Source organism: Salvia hispanica, chromosome 4 (assembly GCF_023119035.1).
Source record: "Salvia hispanica cultivar TCC Black 2014 chromosome 4, UniMelb_Shisp_WGS_1.0, whole genome shotgun sequence".
Classification (NCBI taxonomy): Eukaryota; Viridiplantae; Streptophyta; class Magnoliopsida; order Lamiales; family Lamiaceae; genus Salvia; species Salvia hispanica.
The window spans coordinates 37,734,087-37,752,264 of record NC_062968.1 but is presented as its reverse complement, the minus strand read 5'-3'; the positions used below and the strand labels follow the sequence as shown (position 1 = coordinate 37,752,264).

Sequence of the window (18,178 nt, the reverse complement as noted above, 5' to 3'; positions counted from 1 at the left end):
AAATAATTTTAATTCTAAAATATAGTTTAAAATTAGCAAAATGTATTTATATTTTATTTTAATTTTACATATTTTAAATTATACTATTATCTTTTAACAAATCAAAATAATATTCACATAAGAGTAAATTTTCTCATTATCTTAAATTATATAAATTCTAGTTGCCGTATTTCTTATGTTTTTCAAATTCCATAGACCATAGTTGATACGATCATGGAGGTCGTGCGTCAAGGATTTCAGCTACAGCTGAATTCAACAGTAACCGTCCTATCGAGATGATATCCGAAAGCTATGAAACTGTCATCATTGTTTTCGTCTTGAAAACAGCTTCGAGTGGGTATCTTGCACATCCCAATCGGAGTTGTGTAGAAAAGGTGGGGAGCTCCAGAAGGAACACTAGGGCGGGTGTTTTTCAACCTGAAAAACACCCGACCGGGCGAAATGATTTGGAGGTCCAGAAAGAACACCCGGGCGGGTGTTTTGCACCCCGCAATTCACCCAACCGGGTGAATCACCCGAGACTAAGATTTTGCGGGCCTTTTTCCACATTTTGGACCCTTAAGTATAAATATCTTTTGATGACATTTTTCATCCTAGATTAAGATTGTGATTAAGATATCTCTTTTTTGAGTCATCTTTGAGGAATGTATCCAATTCCTTCCTTGAAGGTTGCTTGTCTCAATTTCATAGATTGATTGTATGCATTAATGGGGTGTATCCATTGAGTAGTGGAGCCAAGGGGTGATAGAGCTATTGAAAGTTGCCTAGGGTTGTTTCCATTCTTTTGGTCAAAGTTCTATGGTCATAACTCTTTTATCTCATCATTGTACACATGCTTTTCATCTCTAATCTACCATCTAAGTTGGTTCTCTTTATATCTTTGTTGAATAGAAAATCAATCTGCTTTCCATCTCTAATCTACCATCTAAGTTGATTCTCTTTATATCTTTGTTGAATAGAAAATCAATCTCACGAAAATACCTAGATCAAGTATCAACAATAGATAAATCCTTGAGAAATGGATCATAAAATACATGGATCCTTATCAATAGAATATTATATATTTTGAAATTCTCTCAGTTAAATGTTATGTAGTAAATAAATATGAGTAATTTATCTCATTCTTTGTTGAATAAGCGATGCATTCGCTTTTGTTTTATTAAAAATATTTTAAATTTTTAGAATTTTTTATTTTATTTTATTGTCTACCCTACCAAATTGTCCTAAATATATAAACAGATGTATTGAAGTGTTAATATACTTTTCTTTTTAATTTTTATTTAAAGGTTTCAAAAATAATGATGTACTCCACTAGTATATAAAATGCCTACGTTTTGTTTTTTGTACTCGCATGAAATGCGACACACTTCATTTCATATATGTACAATTTTGGATCTGCGAAAATACTCCAATATCGCTAAATAGAGTACAATAAACAAATATGGAAATTATAATAAACAATTTAAAAGTACACTACGCTTTCATTTATATATATATATATATATACAGCGGCATCCCTAAAACCCTCAAGCCGAATTTCAGTTGAGCCAGTAAAACCCTAGAGAGGTTGCGGCGGAGCAGTCTCCATTGAAACCCTAAAAGCGCGGCGGTAGAGTTTGTCTGGTCCAGTACGACGGAGTTTGGGTGTAAGCAAACCAAATATGTTGCTTCTATTTGAAACACCGGCCGGCTTTGCCCTTTTCAAGGTCCTCGATGAGGGTAAACTTTCCAAAGTCGAGGTACTTTCATCCGACTCTCTGTTTTCGCTTCGTTTCATCTTTTGGCTTTCTCAAGTTTTTTTCTCATTTCTATTTTTAATTTTTTGCTCTTGCAGGATTTGGGGAAAGAATTCGCCTCCCCTGACTCCGCCAGACAGGTATTTACCCTGGAATACTTACTGTTTTCTTATATTTTTGCTGATTTTTATTGATAATGAATTAGTAGGGTAGATATTTTTATTGAAGCTCAAGTCTTGACTATAGACTTAATTAACAATTCACTTCATGTCAACTTTAGATTGTCAAGCTGAAAGCATTCTCTAAATTTGAGAATACGGCAGAGGCATTGTCTGCTACTACCCAACTGATAGATAGCAAACCCAGCAAAGACCTACGCAAATTCCTGCGTAGCCATTGTGATGGTGACATTTTAGCTGTAGCAGATTCTAAACTTGGGAACTCAATCAAGGAGAAGCTTGTAAGTGGTCAGATCTTTGTTAGTATTTGGTTAAGTTATATCAAATAGTTTGTATATATGATTATTTTTAACCTTGCAGCAAATTGAATGTGTCCACAACAATTCGGTCATGGAACTGATGAGAGGGGTCAGAAGTCAATTGAATGAGCTGATATCAGGTCTGGCAGCACAAGATATGGCTCCAATGAGCCTCGGTTTATCTCACAGCCTATCCAGATATAAGTTGAAATTTAGTCCTGATAAGGTGAGTTATAAGACTATAAGGTGCCACAGTTGTTCAACTTATGTGCCTGGAATAGACTATGCTTACTAGTAATTTTGTTACTTTTGTTGTTTTATTATACATTATAATATTGTATGGTATTTGTTAAAGTTTAACTATCATATTAATGCATCATTCTTATCAGTGCTTCTGCACAAGTGTGCAATTCTTTTATATTCTTTGAAGGTGAAAGAAGCTGGAAAATCTTGTATGCTTTGTATACTTAAAAAATTAGTAGACATGTGGAAGGAAAATATTTAAATGAGTTTTGACATGTGTTTTTTCATTAACTGTTTTATTTGTTGCCTGCCTCCATCTTTACAATGCATCTATGCCCCTGAATTTCTTTCATTGATGATTGCTCATGGTTACTATTCTAGGTTGATACAATGATAATTCAAGCCATTAGCTTGTTGGATGACCTTGACAAAGAGTTGAATACATATGCTATGAGGGTCAGGGAATGGTATGGATGGCATTTTCCCGAACTTGCGAAGATTGTGCAAGATAACATCCTCTATGCAAAGTCTGTGAAATTGATGGGTTACCGCTCCAATGCTGCCAAGCTTGATTTCTCTGAGGTAGACATTTAGTTGTGTTGTCATTTGCCCCCCCTTTTGGCTATAAGTAATGCGAATTGATAAATAGAGACATGTAAATAGAGATTTAACTGTTGCTTCCATTTGACCTTATGTGAGCTTGAAAGAGATAAACAATTTGCATCAATCGACTAATTGCTTGTAGGTTCATTCATGAAATTTCTACATTCATATCATTAATTAGAAATTGGGCCTTTGGCTGTTTGCCAGTACTGACTGCAATATATATTACTTTATAAAAAATAATTTCCTGTAAATTATTTATTTTTTGTTTGTTGGTAGGATTTGATTTTCGTCTAGTACTCACATTATAAATATTATAGATACTTCCAGAGGAGGTTGAGGCTGAACTAAAGGAGGCAGCAGTGATCTCCATGGGAACTGAAGTTAGTGATCTGGATTTGGAGAACATAAAAGACCTATGCAACCAAGTTCTTTCTCTTTCTGAGTACAGAGCTCAACTGTATGACTATCTAAAGAGCAGGATGAGCACTATTGCTCCCAATCTAACAGCACTTGTTGGCGAACTTGTTGGTGCTCGCTTGATTGCTCATGGCGGAAGCTTGTTGAATCTGGCTAAGCAACCGGGGAGTACTGTGCAGATTCTTGGTGCAGAGAAGGCACTTTTCAGAGCATTGAAGACTAAGCATGCAACTCCCAAGTATGGGCTTATCTATCATGCTTCTCTTATTGGTCAAGCTGCCCCTAAGCACAAGGGTAAGATTTCGCGTTCTCTCGCTGCCAAAGCTGCTTTGGCTATCCGCTGTGATGCTCTTGGAGATAGCGAAGATGCCACAATGGGTTTGGAGAATAGAATCAAGGTAATTTTTGCTTTTCTTTGTATGTAAAGAATGTTCTTGATGTCACCAGTTCTTCTCTCGTAACCCATTTGTTACTCTTTTATAGCTTGAAGCACGATTGAGGAGCTTGGAAGGAAAAGAACTAAGTCGTTCTGCTGGTTCAGTAAAAGGAAAACCAAAGATTGAGTTTTATGACAAGGACAAGAAGAAGGGATCAGGAGGGATGATCACTCCTGCAAAGGTCTATAACATTTTAATCATACATTGGTGTTGTAATGCTTGTTTTTAAGTACAACTATCTGAAAGTCTCTCATTTTGCAGACTTACAATCCGGCTGCTGATTCAGTTCTTGCACTTACGGAATCACTCTCCAAGGATGATAAAGAAGAAACAGAACCCGAGGTTGCCGAAGAGCAGAAGAAAAAGAAAAAGAAGAAGAGGAGTGAACCCGAAGATGCTACACCAGAAGTAGTTGACGATGCAGAAGTTGAAACTGAACCAGCTAAGAAGGAGAAGAAAAAGAGAAAGCATGCTGAAGAAGCAGATGAAGACGGTGATGCTGATGCTAGTGAGAAGAAGAAGAAAAAGAAAAGGAAACATGCTGAAACTGAGGATGGCGGTGCCAAAGAAGCTTCTGCTAAGAAAGATAAAAAGAAGAAGAAGAAAAGTGCAGACTGATGCATGCACACCAGCAACAGGTCTAAAATTTTTGTTCCTTGGTCTAGATTTGGTGTTGTGCATGTAAAGTAGAGGGCCTCTTTCTTCGTAAGATGTTTGTTCGTCTACTATCATGACTGTATTTCTTAGTATGCGTTGGATAATTAAGCTTTTCAAATGTGACTTTTATATATTTAACTTATGTTAGTGAATCTCAAATTTACATATTTGTGTCGCTAGGTACTGAGGTAGTAGGTATCTTATTGGTGCCCTACTTAATTTTTGTATTCTGCATTTTATAGTTAAGCTTCAAAATAGAAATTTTCATTTAAATCATGTACTCCTTGGATGGTTTCGATTTATTAAGTTTATTAGTATCAAATTATTTTATTTCATCGACATTATTCTTTGTTACCCTATTTTCGCGATTGTTTCCCCTCAATCATAATCTGAAGTATCAGTTTATTGTTTTGTAATAAAGGGAATGCCAATTTATGGTCTTCTAGATTCATTTTTTCTTATCGAAGTTTATGTTGGTTTGAAGGTGTGTTGTTTTATTTTTGTTTGTTGGATGCTTGCAGCAATTGGTAGAAAGTTTTGTTCTCGTTTTTTTTCGTGTTTATCCATGACGCTCACATTCCCTGTTTTTAATTGTTACTTGTAGAAGAACTAGGAAACCAATTAGAGAATCAGATCTGAAAATACTTTATGCTATATGTATCATGCATATGATTTTCACCTTTTTAGTCCTTTAAGCTATTAAGTTAAATATGGTCCAAAGTTACTCTTCCAGCTTGTTGGTCTATTTGCAACAATTTTTGCTTGATTGGTTTAGAGTAGGTGCTCTCGTCTGATTTTACTTGATTTGAGTCCCTTGGCGTGTCTGGCAAATTGCTTTTGTGTCTCCCGCCAAGCATTATGCATTATCCAATCTAAATGACCACTTCATTGGCTACACTATTTTTTGTGTTGTGCCCTTATGGCAAACTGATCAATTTAGTCCTCTGTTTTCAGGGAAATACAAGTAGTGTAATTCTTAACCCACTCTTGATGCGTTGCAACAGCTAAACCTCTTAAAAAATGTCCTTGCACATGTTTTGCAATCCATTCATCTCGGTGGGATCTCCTTACTTCAACTCAGTTGATAAGAAGACACTTACCTTCCAAGCAGTGGTGGACCTACCAAGGCCCAAGGGGGCATGGGGGCCCTTGGAACCCCCACCCATTTTATAATTCATGTATGTCTATCCATAGCCCAGTTGGTTGAGCAGTTGGCTTGCATTTCAGACGTCCCAAGTTTGATTCCAACAGGTAGCCAATTATTTGCTGGGTTTTGGATTTATACCAATTATCCATTAATTTATTTAGGGGGATTTTGGATTTAGACCATTTATCCATTAATTTATTTAGGTTTTTTATTTTATTTTCTATAGCTATATTAATTTATTTCTCGAGTAATTAATTTATTTGTACGATTCTTATAGTTAATTCATTAGCTAATAATTAATTCATTCATGTTTTTTCACACTAGTAATTTTATATAATTTTGTTTATGTAAATATTGTTATTATAACATCACAAAGTAATACTAATTTTTATAATTTAAGAATAAAAATAGTTATTTAGTAACATTATAATGCAATATATATCATATTAGTAAATTTGATTATAATGTTATGCTTTTTTTTACAATACACTGTATTCTTCATTTATTTCGACGTTGATAGTGTCATCGTATGTACTTTAGTTTATATTTCTCATTTTTAAATTATTTATCTTACATTATGTGTATTGTTCATGTCGTGATTGTTTCTAGAGATATTGATATTAAAAATACGCAACAATTGTTAACGTTAATTTGGACCCCCCGTATCAAAATCCTGCGTCCGCCATTGCCTGCGCTACTGCTAGTAATAGATTGGGGGTTTGAGTCATCATGGAGGTAGATGGAAAAGCATTGTTGACCTTTTTTTTAGAGTTACTTCCCTATGGTAGTCAATACTAGCTAGTAGCAGGGACGGATGTATATGCCTCCTACAAGGGGCAAATGCCCCACCTCAAAAAAAATTATTAGTGCTATTTTGATCATTATTTTTAAAATTTTTTTGAAATACCATTATAAATGCCCCTTCTAAAATCCTTAAAATGTCTTTGTATGAAATTTTGCCCCACCTATACAGAATTTCTGGATCCGTCCCTGGCTAGTAGGTTAATGTAATGATACATGAGTAGATCTAGTGTGCCTGCTGGGCTAGTTTGAGTATTCTTTTATGCGCACCACAAATCCAATCGCATTTCACTCAGCAAAATAGTAGTAGTAACATTTTTATAATATGGAGGCTAGGAGCATGTAAACATATACACTAAAGCATGTTTGGTAGGGGTGATGACTGACCTAGGGATAGAATTTTTGTTCTCTATCCCTAGGTGAGTTATCACCCCTACCAAACATGGGTGAACATCAACGATTTCAACAATTTCTAAAAAGAAAATTGCGAAAATCAAGATATCAATTGGCTTAAACATCAGTCGAGCCATCTACATAGTAGTATGACTTAGAGCATTCCCACTGGTCCGACGATACTCGGCGATTTTTCGCCGACCGTTGGGAGTGTTTCGACGTTAATTCTACCGAATTAACGCCAACTCCCGTTTCATCGCCCTCCCTCTTAGTTTTTTAAATCTTTGTTTTTTATGGTTTTTTATTTGTAGTTTTTTTTTTCTCGTTGTATTATATTTTCCAATGATTAATACAACGATGAATTGTTCATTATAAATCTATTTATTAAACACATTTGTAGGGAAAATTAAACAATATTAGTGATGATGTAAAAATGAAATGTTGAGTTAGGGAAAAATAAGGGAGAAATAAGGGAGAAACCATTGGAGTAGTTGGCTAAAAGTTGGCTAAAAACTGGAGATAAATTTTGGTGCTGATATGGCGCTGATATGACAAGAATTAGGGAGAAATAAGAGAGTTTTTAGGGAGAGCATTGGGAATGCTCTTAAGTATCTGTTGGGCCACACCTAAACTAAAATATTTTCATATACACGTGATTTGGTTTAATATGCCGTGTTCTAATGTATGTATGTTAAATCAGTACCGTATAATAGTGCATCATCACCAATAAAATGAACACATGACACATCCACTACTAATTTGTTATTACCATGTAGAGAGGAGAATTATTTATCTCCCCAATCACCATCTTAACATTATTTTAATCTGAAATATCAGGCCGATCGATCTGAACTATATATTGTTTTTTGTTATGAATGCAAAATTTATGTTTTAATAGTTGGTGATTGCATAGTAGATTTGTTATGATATGCAAAATTTATGTTTTAAGAGTTGGTGATTGCATGGTAGATTTGTTATGATATGCAAAATTTTTGTTTTAAGAGTTGGTGGTTGCATAGTAGATTTGTTTTCTCGACTTTCACAGCATGTGACTATAATGGTTATTCACGCAGATATTAAATACTAGCTACTAGATTCTTTTAATAAATAATCGCAGAACAGAAAAAACGGAAACAGATATAGAAAAGGAGCAATAATGTGCACATGTCTCCCTTGAAAAATAAATATGTGCTAAAAACATAAATGCATCCCTACCTACATAATATTTCGCACAACAGGAAAAGCCAACGAACCCAAAATTTTGTAGATAATAATAATACTATACTCATGAATTAATAATGGAATAATATTATTATCCATGCAATTGATGATGATTATCATTAGTTAGTTGAGTTTTAAATAATTTTTATGTTACTCCTTAATTAGAGGCAATAAATATTTTTCTAGTTCTACATAGTTTTTCATTGTTTTCCCCTCCAAAAATTTAGGGGCAATATAACACCATGTCGAAAAATAATAGTAGTACTAGTATATATAATGATATTATTATTACCACTAGTGATATTTTTTGAAGAGGGAGAATCGTTACAAGCACATTTATTGTGACAATAGCCTGGCATGTTTGTGATGGAAAAGAGTTTCAGTCTCTAAATAATGAAGAACATGCTAGTAAAGAAAATGAAAAACGTGGAATAGAAGTGTAAATTTATCGAAAACGACCCTTTTCAATGAATTGGTCATAGAGTGGTTGGCAAATTGAGCATGGCCACGGAGAATATGACATATTGATAAGAACTTGGTTCTTATCGGAGAGGAGGAGCCCCGATCGGAACGAAGCCGGACTGGCTATGTGGCAGATCACAAATGGTGATCGAGGGAGACAAAGGCGCTAAGGTAGAATTAGGGTTTTAAAAGGAAACCACAGATGAAGAACGAGAGAAAAATAACAACTAAATTATTGTAATTTACTTATAACTTGGTTTCGTCGATTTTGTTAACTTTTTTTTTTTTTTTTAATGTTTATAGTTTGAACTATTCATATACTGCTAGATTGCCATTTTTTAGTTTGAACATTTAATACAGCATCAACAAAATTGAAGGAAATCAATCATTAAAAGTTGTAATTAGAGATCATCATAATCTGTTGCGAGGCCAACTTTTATATGCATTTGAAATTCATTTTAGTATTTTACCAGACGTGAACTGACATATGGAGTATATTGGTAGAACACTTTAATTAATTTGTACATGTGCGGAAGTCGCTGCAACAAATATTATTAAAATAAATCTAATGAAGGTAGCATATAGGGCCTTTCAAACAGCTATAGTATCCTAAGTTATAGCATAGCACTTTTTAGAATGAAAATGCACTGGAAAATTGCTAATACATAGATAGAACTAGTAAAATGTAATTTTGCTGGAAGAGTTTTGTCTTTTTGGTAGTGTTATTTTAGTTGAGGGGTATTTTTGTAATTTGCAATTGAGAGAATTACAAATTTTGTCCCTAAACTATGTAATAATATCAAACACGATTCTTATTCTTTAAAAATATCTCCACACGACTTTAACCTTTAATTTGATGTAATATCACTAGAATGACTTTTTCAGTACTATATGACTTTTTTGCCCTTTTGGTATTTTTAATTTTTGAATGAATGTATTATATGTTTATACTTTTGCAAGTATTATTCTCTCTTCTCATCTCATCTTGAATTACTACTCCCTCTGTCCCATAAAAGATGTCACACTTGTGGGACGACACAAGATTTTAGGAGGTTTTATTTTGTGTATTAGGTGTAAAGAGAAAATAATAATATTAATATGAGAGAGAACTTTTTCCAAAAAAGTAAATGTGATATTTTTTGTGGGACAAACTAAAAAGAAAAGTGTGACATCTTTTGTGGAACGGAGGGAGTACTATTTATCTGATAAAGTATTGCATAATTAACAATGTATGCTCACTGTCATACACAAAGGTTAGAAATGAATGAAATCTCATTTTTTCCGTTATTAGCAATAAAGAGTTATTTCAGTGTGAATCCATTCAGTGCTATGCAATGTGTCTATATTGATAGACCGTCCAACTCTTTCGTGATTGTGAAACTTAATTTACTTGTGCAAGACACCAACTAAGAGGCCTTTGATTATGAATAGGCCACCACTTTGTCTACCATGTAGTATAATATTACCTAGAGGTGTATGCTTAAATATAAAATAATTGAATACACAATATAATATTCATATCATCCTTTAAAAATAGTGACATTTTAAACTATACGAATTTTAATGCATAATTGGTAAAAAATGAGAGATAAAAAAAGTTATGGGAGTATGTTATTAGCAAATAAGGTTCACCTCGTTAGAGAGAAACATATCAAATGAAATAGACTATTTTTATGGAACAAATCATAATAAAAAAGAGTATTATTATGAGAAGGTATATAAGACAAACTAATATTATAAAATAAAATTCTTCACACAAACAGAAATATATTGTTTACGATGTACAAACATCTCGAAGCAAGTCTTTGGTACTAGTATATCACTAAAAAAAATTTACTCCCTGCGTTCCATTCTAAGTGGAATATTTCTAATTTGACACGAGATTTTATATATATAGTGTTGTTTAGTAAGTGAATTGGAGAGAATAAAGTAAGAGAGAAAAAAAAGGTAGAGAGAGTAATGTTTCTATAGTTAGAAATGTACTTATCATTTAAAGTGAGACATCCTAAAAAGAAAAATGTGTCACTTAGAGTGAGACAAATAGAATATATTTTAAGGACACAAAATTTGAGATAATTACTTGCATTGGAAATTTTTTAAAAATAACAACAATTTATGGTGCAAAAGAAAGCTTCATTCAATTAATAATTAATTAATTTAATCATTTATTTTTTAGGCCGCTTTTATTTGCATCCTCTAATTTTAGTTGAAACACAAATAATAAGAACGTTTTTTAAAATATCGGTCATATAGAGTATCTAAAAACCCAAATTAAAATCATTAAATGCATTAAAAAAACGTTCTTAGCCATTTTTTTTATATTGTATATAATCTCTATTTGAATTCTTCCGCATTACAAGTAGGCCTCTTTCAAATTCGTCTATATGAAAAGTTAGGATTTTGTCGTGTATATATTTGAATTCATGCAAGGACTTTTGGTCTGTATTTTAAACGAATTATAGTACTCCAAGAAGTTTAGATTCTTTGGACTAACAACTAATTAAGTTATGCTTACGGAAAATATAAATTGTGAAATATAAATATAATTATGAATAAATTATATTTAATTTATTTTCATAATTATACAATATAAATAATATTCTAAAAACTCTAATTTTCTATTTTAATTGATGTTGAAAGTCAGGTATATCGCAAAAGTAAGGTATATCGAACTTCGGTACGGTATACCGAAAATGAGGTACGACATTGGTATGGAAAGTCATCATACCGAAAACTTTGGTAAGGTAAAGATATGACTTTTTCGCATACTGTATTTACGGTAAGGTATACGGTATAGTGGTTTCGGTAAGGTATACCGTACCTACCCACCCCTATTCTCAAGACTAGGAAAATCTTTCCAACATTTTCAGAACATATATAGTTTGAAATTACTTTTGCTAAAACAATCTAATTTAAGACGTGATTCAATGACACCTTCCAATTTAAGAACATGTATATCACTTATTCGATTAATTTGATAATCTTAAATGTGACATCTTTTGAGTGGGCTTTGTACGTGCTAGATATAAAATACGAGCCATCTAGATTTGTAACATAACTACCACACACACATCTAATGAAATCTAGATAACTAGCCACCAAACGGACCTTTACTATTAAAAAATACTAAGAGTGGCTAGTATTATTACTTCCTCCGTCCCTGAAATTTGTGACTTATTTCCATTTTAGTTCGTCTCCAAAAATTTGTCAACTTTCCCTTTTACTGTTTTTGGTAGTAGATCTCACAATTCACTAATTCATTCCCGCTTACATTTTATTATAAAACTAATACTAGTATATAAAAGTGGGACTCACATTCAATCAACTTTTTCACACTTTCTATTACATATCCTAAAATCCGTGCCGGATCAAACGGTGACAAATTATTGGGGGGGACGGAGCGAGTATATCATTAGTAGCACCAAGCTTTATGGAGCACTCCATTTATTTGCATCAATAACTCATGCCTTGGAGCTAGCTCTATATATTTATTCGCCATAAACATGCAAGTTTTCCATCCAACAACATATAACACTTCCCCTCCTCCGGCCACCGCCGACCAAAACCCGATGAGCTCCGCCCGAAGCCTCGGGGACGTCGAACAAACCTGGTGCCGCGCAGTGTCGTGCGGCACCGGGTCCACCGTCCTGACCCTCCAAATGGGCAAACCCGAGTCCAAACTCCCACTCCTCCACCAAGTCCTCAAAAAGCTCCTCCACTCCCACCCCCTCCTCCGCTCCAACCTCCACTACAACCCCTCCACAAAGTCCTTCTCCTTCCTCCCCCCCTCCCCCTCCTCCCCTCCCCTCCCCATCATCACCCACGACATCCCCACCACCGCCGCCCTCCTCCGCAACTCCGACCTCCCCCCCTGCCACCTCATCACCGAGCACGAGCTCAACCACACCCAATGGCGCGACCCAAACTCCTTCCCATGCCACGTCATCCACGCCGCATTCTACTCCCTCTCCGAATCCCGGTCCATCGTGGCGGTGCGCCTCCACGCCTCCGTCTGCGACCGGACCACCGCGGAGTCGATCCTTCGAGAAATGATGGAGCTCGTGACGGAGGCGGAGGGGGGGCGGAAGTTCGCCGGAGCGGACAACGGCGGGGAAGGGAGAGCGGGGATCGAGGCGATGGTGCCACGTGGGGCGGGGAAGAAGACGTTGTGGGCCCACGGAGTGGACATGCTTGGGTATTCAGTGGGCTCATTAAGGCTGAGTAATTTGAAGTTCAAGAACACAAAGGCGGCCAGGTATTCCGAGGTTGTACGGCTCAAAATGGACACTCATCAAACTGCTTTGGTTCTTGCTGTAAGTTCATGTCTCTTACTACCTTTTGTTTGCATTTATTGATTTCTCAACAACTTTGACCTAAAAACCAGTCGACCTGTCTCACTTTCGAATTAATACTCCTATTTCTGAGTGATGGATCATAGATGTGGAATCTGCTCTACATAATATATTGTTGAGATACTATATATAGGCCACTATTTAATAGATGCGATAACATGACAACCGTCCTTGTATGCCGTATATAATGATGTAAATTTCTGCAAGTATTTAGTACAACAGCTTCGTTAAATCATTCATCACATCTTTTGGAAAATGGAATAAAAAGTAGTCCTCCCTCCGTCCGTGAAATGATGTCCACGTTTGACTCGGCACAGGTTTTCAGAAATATGAGGAAAAATGAGTAGAAAAAGTTAATGAAACGTGAGTTCCACATTTATAGTTTATAATAAAATATGAGTATAATGAGTTAGTGGAAAGTGAGCTCCATTTACTGAAAATAGAAAAAAATAAAGTGGACAATATTTCACGGACGGAGATAGTATAGCAATATTATTCAATAGTGTAAATTGTATGACATGCCTATTATCAATTGGTTAGAGGATGTAACCCATGAATTTCTATCATGGTATCAAACTGAGTCGTCAATTGCACGTGGGCTAAGTTACACTAATCTCTAGTAATATCTAGATTGAAATTAAAAATGACTGATCAAACGGTATATCTGGTCCAACATAATAAAAAAGTTTTAATCGTCACTTTCTATCACCAATCAATTTTAGGATGAAATGAGACTAATTTTTTTTATCAACATTGAATTATTAATATGTGATATTGTTAATAAGGGCTGCAAATCAAGAGGAATAAAACTTTGCGGAGCCCTAGCGGCTGCCGGGCTAATCGCAGCACATTCAACGTCCGGCAAGCTAACTAAGAAATACGGCGTCGTTACCCTCATTGACACCCGCTCTCTTCTCCATCCATCTCTTTCCTCTAATCATTTCGGTAAGAAAATCTAGTAATGCATCTCTAACTCTCTCCCAATTAAAATGCTTTTTTTCTCTACTTTGAAGGATACTACCAACTGGCAATCCTGAACACACACACCATAAACGGCGGGGAAGAGCTATGGGACTTAGCCGAGAGGAGCTACTCACAATTCGCACGTGACAAAAAGAACAAGACGCATTTTTCGGACATGGCGGATTTGAGCTTCCTGATGAGGAGGGCGATGGAGAATCCGAGCCTGACTGCGTCGTCGTCTCTGCGGACGTCGTTGATATCGGTGTTCGAGGATCCAGTGATCGACAACACGAGAGAGATGAAGCGGGAGATAGGCGTGGAGGACTACATGGGGTGCTCCTCCACGCACGGGGTGGGGCCCTCGGTGGCCATATTCGACACCATCCGCAACGGTGAGCTGGACTGCGCCTGCGTGTATCCGGCGCCGCTGCACTCCAGGGACCAGATGGTGCAGCTCGTTGCTCACATGAAGAAGATTCTTGTTGATGGGAGTTACTGAGTTTTATTTATTTTACTATCTATCTATCTATCTACGTATGTTTTGTAGTAGTATTTGAATCTGGAATTAATACTTTGTACGATTCATTCCCCTTGGAGAAATCCAAGTCTTTTCTTTTCTTTCATGAATAGTAATGAAGCATTAAATCAAGAAAAATTTGTAATTGTTGGGGTTAATATTTGTAGTCCAATCAAATCAACTATGGACTCCTATTCTGGGACAAAAGGGAGTATAAGTTTTGAGTTATAAATACCAGTTACAATACGTGGAAGAAGGTATAGTGTATAATATATATAGAGCTGTATAAGTCAAGGAAGAGTGTATTAAGTTATGAGGCTGACATTGTCGATTCATTTTAAATTGACATTACAACTCCCACTCCCATTGTCACATATGCTTTCCAATACGCTGATACCCAAGAATCTCATATAATTAAATATCGTTTGGACCACCAATGTTAAATATACCGATGTTAAATTTATGAATTTTCACTAGATTTTTTTGGTTTGTGATTTTATTTCACTTTCTCTTGAGTGTAAAATTCTTAATTAATGTTGATCTAAATCAAGGAAACTTGTTTGGAATGATAACTGCTTTTCTCCATAGTTCGATTTTGTAAACAAACTAGTAATTAATTTATTCAGTTTACAATCGGACTTTCTATCTAATTAGTTCTAATTACGAAAATTAATTAATTACTTATTTTTCAATTTTATTAAATTCAGTAAAGCCTCAACCAACAATGTCTTTTGATTTATTGAATTAACTATTTTAATCAACTCTCTAAAACTTAAATTTTTAATTTCAATAACCCATAAACATGTGAGAGCATGCAATAATTGCATCGCAGTTGAAACCAGTTTAGACAATAAATACACCTATTGTGAATTTGTGACACCGATCGAATTTCTCTATGCCCAATGACAATGAGAAAGTATCCCATTGTGGCGTACGGAGTATAATTTATTGCAAAACAACTCGAGCATTATTTTTAAAAATCTTTCAATACTACTACCACTACTTTATTTAATCCTCTATTGCTATAGTATTTCATTGACTGGATATTAATGCTTTTTTAATTGACGATGACATTGTTACACACGGTACACAAATATACCACAGTCAAAGTTAATTTTTGCCAAAAAATAATTTTACTACTGTGCATAGAAAGAAAACCCAAAACCTCCACACGTAATGATTCAATTCTACAAATGTATTTTTTCTCTCTCTTTTGGCCCCAAAATTCTTTGATTATTGGAAAGTTCTCTAGTGGAAATAATGGGTATTATTACATGGTAGACAAAAATGCTTTTACTATAATCATAATATTGATTATTGAGAGGGAAATAAGTTCCAAATGGGTTATAAAAACCGTACTAGCAATTATAATAAAATACGACCCCAGAAGTTTTGGAGTTAAGTTTGCCAAAGGATTGGTATTTTTCCAACAATAAAACTAAGGAAAAACTAATAATGTTTCAATTGATTCATATGCAGCCGCGAGAGGAGTAAATGACAAAAAAAGTTTCTATCATTGTTTCGGATAGAACAAAAGTTTTAAGTTAACATAATTGATACTTGAAACTTTTTATCCAGTTTCATTGTAATCATGATACATTCTATCACCGAATGTATGGGGTGTTTCAAACTTTTCTTACATGAGATTTGAGTTACCAGTTTTAAACTAATTATTTCAAAAACGGGATAATTGTACAATTTATACCAAAAGTTTCACAATTACAAAATGTTTCATAACAATGTCAGTTTTTGCCTACATAACATCCGAGTTATTGACACAAATAGTAAAAACAATTACCTTCGTGAATTTTTTTTACCAATTATATACTTTTATTTTATTTTATTTAGGTAAGTTAATTTAGATTTAATTTTTTTATGTTTTATGTTGAGTAAGTTTATTTATCAAATTATAAATTTTGTTTTAATTACATATTTTTAATAACATAGAATTTTAATTAAATGTAATAGTATTATTTTAATGACAAAAATAACTACTATTAAATTAGATTAGGTATATAGAATTTAGGAAATCGAAAAGTTAATCGCAATTGCGAAGTGGAGATCTTAAAAACCGTTTCAATTAACTTAGGTTAAATCTCCAACCTTAATTTTTTTAATCAAAACATTGGGAATGTTACTATACGCAAACTTAATAATTTAAAAATCTTTTTTGTTGTTGACTCTTAAAGTAACCTAAGAAATATTACTACATTAATCTATTATTATTATTATTATTATTATTATTATTATTATTATTATTATTATTATTATTATTATTATTATTATTATTAAATAGTAAATCTATGTAGGACTGCTTATTCGGCCGGTTCCGGTTCTAACCGGACCGGTTGTAAATTTTCATGAATTGCAGAACCGGAACCAGAACCGGAACCGGAACCGAATCGGTCGATTCCGGTTCGGAACCGGAACCGATTTGTAATATTTAATCCGAATTTATTTGAATAAAGATTTAAATGATTCAATATTTATCATCCAATAACTAAAATTTCAAGAAATTAAATACCTAAAAATTCAAAAAAACTCGCAACAATACAAACCAACAAGACGACAATATTTATCATTTAATATCTAAAAAAGCAACTCTAGATCGAGCATCTAGAAATATACTAATATTTACTATATAAAATTCAAATAAACATATACCTATAAACATCTAATACCAAAAATATTCATTAAATCAATATTCAAACAAAACAAACCAACAATACCAATTCCAAAACAAACTAAGTAAACAACAATGTCAAAAAAATTCAAATCAAACCGACGACAATATCCAAATTAAACTAACAAGATCAAACAATATCTCAAAATGAAAAAAACAAAATAATCAAGTGATTAAGTCACTTGAACTTGATTCGGAGAACTTGAATCAGTTGTAACTGGTACCACCATAATGCCAACCTTCTGAAGAGCTTCCACCACTGTCAAAGACAACAAATAAATAAATAAATAAAATTAATATTTTATATGTTACATAACTAAATAAGTAAATTACTAACCATCTCCATATTCTTTGTCCATCACTGTCTCGCATACATCTTCTACATCCATCACTATGCTACTCCCACTAGATCTCAACCAATCTTTAGAGCATATGAGGGCTTCCACCATTTTCGGAGTTAAAGAGCTTCTAAACGGAGATAGAACACACCCCCCCATACTAAATGCAAACTCTGAAGCTACGCTAGATGCCGGAATGACCAATATATCTTTCGCCATCTCAGATAGAATAGGATGACGAGGAGTTTTTAACTTCCACCACTGAAGAATGTCAAAATTACTAACCTCCACTATGTTCATCTTGTATTGCTTCTCTGTGAAATACAAAGTCAACTTTGACCGATCTGGCACATCCTCTTCCTCTTCTTCATCAACAGTCACCAAACTAGATAAGTGAACCTCTTCATAACCATCTTCTGTTAGAGTTTGTATACTAGAAATCACGTTTCGAGTGATTGAATACTGTAAAACTCTTATTTTATTTTCCAATAAATAAAACAGATTATTTTTGTCATAATGTTGTTATGTTTTACATTTAATGGATGTTAATGCATGTTTAAATGTATAAGTTAACTTAACAAAGTCTAAGTCTTTGTTTTAGTAGACCGGTTGTGGGCGTCGTCCACTTTAAGGTAACACGGTCAGTTCTAAACAAAGAAAAACCTAGATGGAATTTGACTACCCATCGAGAAAGGTTGCAATGTCAGTCCGCATATTTCTAAGCCTT

The 18,178-nt window shown here is 34.3% G+C and overlaps 2 protein-coding genes across 2 annotated transcripts; both read left to right on the top strand.

The window, feature by feature from the left end:
- Positions 1-1,528: 1,528 nt before the first annotated feature.
- LOC125221874 (probable nucleolar protein 5-1) lies at positions 1,529-4,739 on the top strand. Its single transcript, XM_048124187.1, has 8 exons — positions 1,529-1,739; positions 1,835-1,876; positions 2,017-2,196; positions 2,276-2,440; positions 2,839-3,039; positions 3,381-3,878; positions 3,964-4,098; positions 4,179-4,739. Exons 1-8 carry the CDS (start codon positions 1,662-1,664, stop codon positions 4,533-4,535), a joined length of 1,656 nt encoding a protein of 551 aa, XP_047980144.1. The 5' UTR covers positions 1,529-1,661; the 3' UTR covers positions 4,536-4,739.
- A 7,362-nt stretch (positions 4,740-12,101) lies between these two features.
- Positions 12,102-14,566, top strand: LOC125221014. The gene is made up of 3 exons (XM_048123139.1): positions 12,102-12,911; positions 13,736-13,895; positions 13,964-14,566. The coding sequence occupies exons 1-3, from the start codon at positions 12,102-12,104 to the stop codon at positions 14,410-14,412; spliced, it is 1,419 nt and encodes a 472-aa protein (XP_047979096.1). The 3' UTR covers positions 14,413-14,566.
- The last annotated feature ends 3,612 nt before the right edge of the window (positions 14,567-18,178 follow it).

Excerpts from the sequence above, each read along its gene's own strand:
- LOC125221874 (XM_048124187.1), top strand. The coding sequence starts at position 1,662 with ATGTTGCTTCTATTTGAAACACCGGCCGGCTTTGCCCTTTTCAAGGTC. Across the intron at positions 1,740-1,834 it reads GTAAACTTTCCAAAGTCGAG|GATTTGGGGAAAGAATTCGC; the intron begins GTACTTTCATCC and ends TTGCTCTTGCAG. Across the intron at positions 3,879-3,963 it reads GTTTGGAGAATAGAATCAAG|CTTGAAGCACGATTGAGGAG; the intron begins GTAATTTTTGCT and ends ACTCTTTTATAG.
- LOC125221014 (XM_048123139.1), top strand. The coding sequence starts at position 12,102 with ATGCAAGTTTTCCATCCAACAACATATAACACTTCCCCTCCTCCGGCC. Across the intron at positions 12,912-13,735 it reads AAACTGCTTTGGTTCTTGCT|GGCTGCAAATCAAGAGGAAT; the intron begins GTAAGTTCATGT and ends ATTGTTAATAAG. Across the intron at positions 13,896-13,963 it reads TCTTTCCTCTAATCATTTCG|GATACTACCAACTGGCAATC; the intron begins GTAAGAAAATCT and ends TCTACTTTGAAG.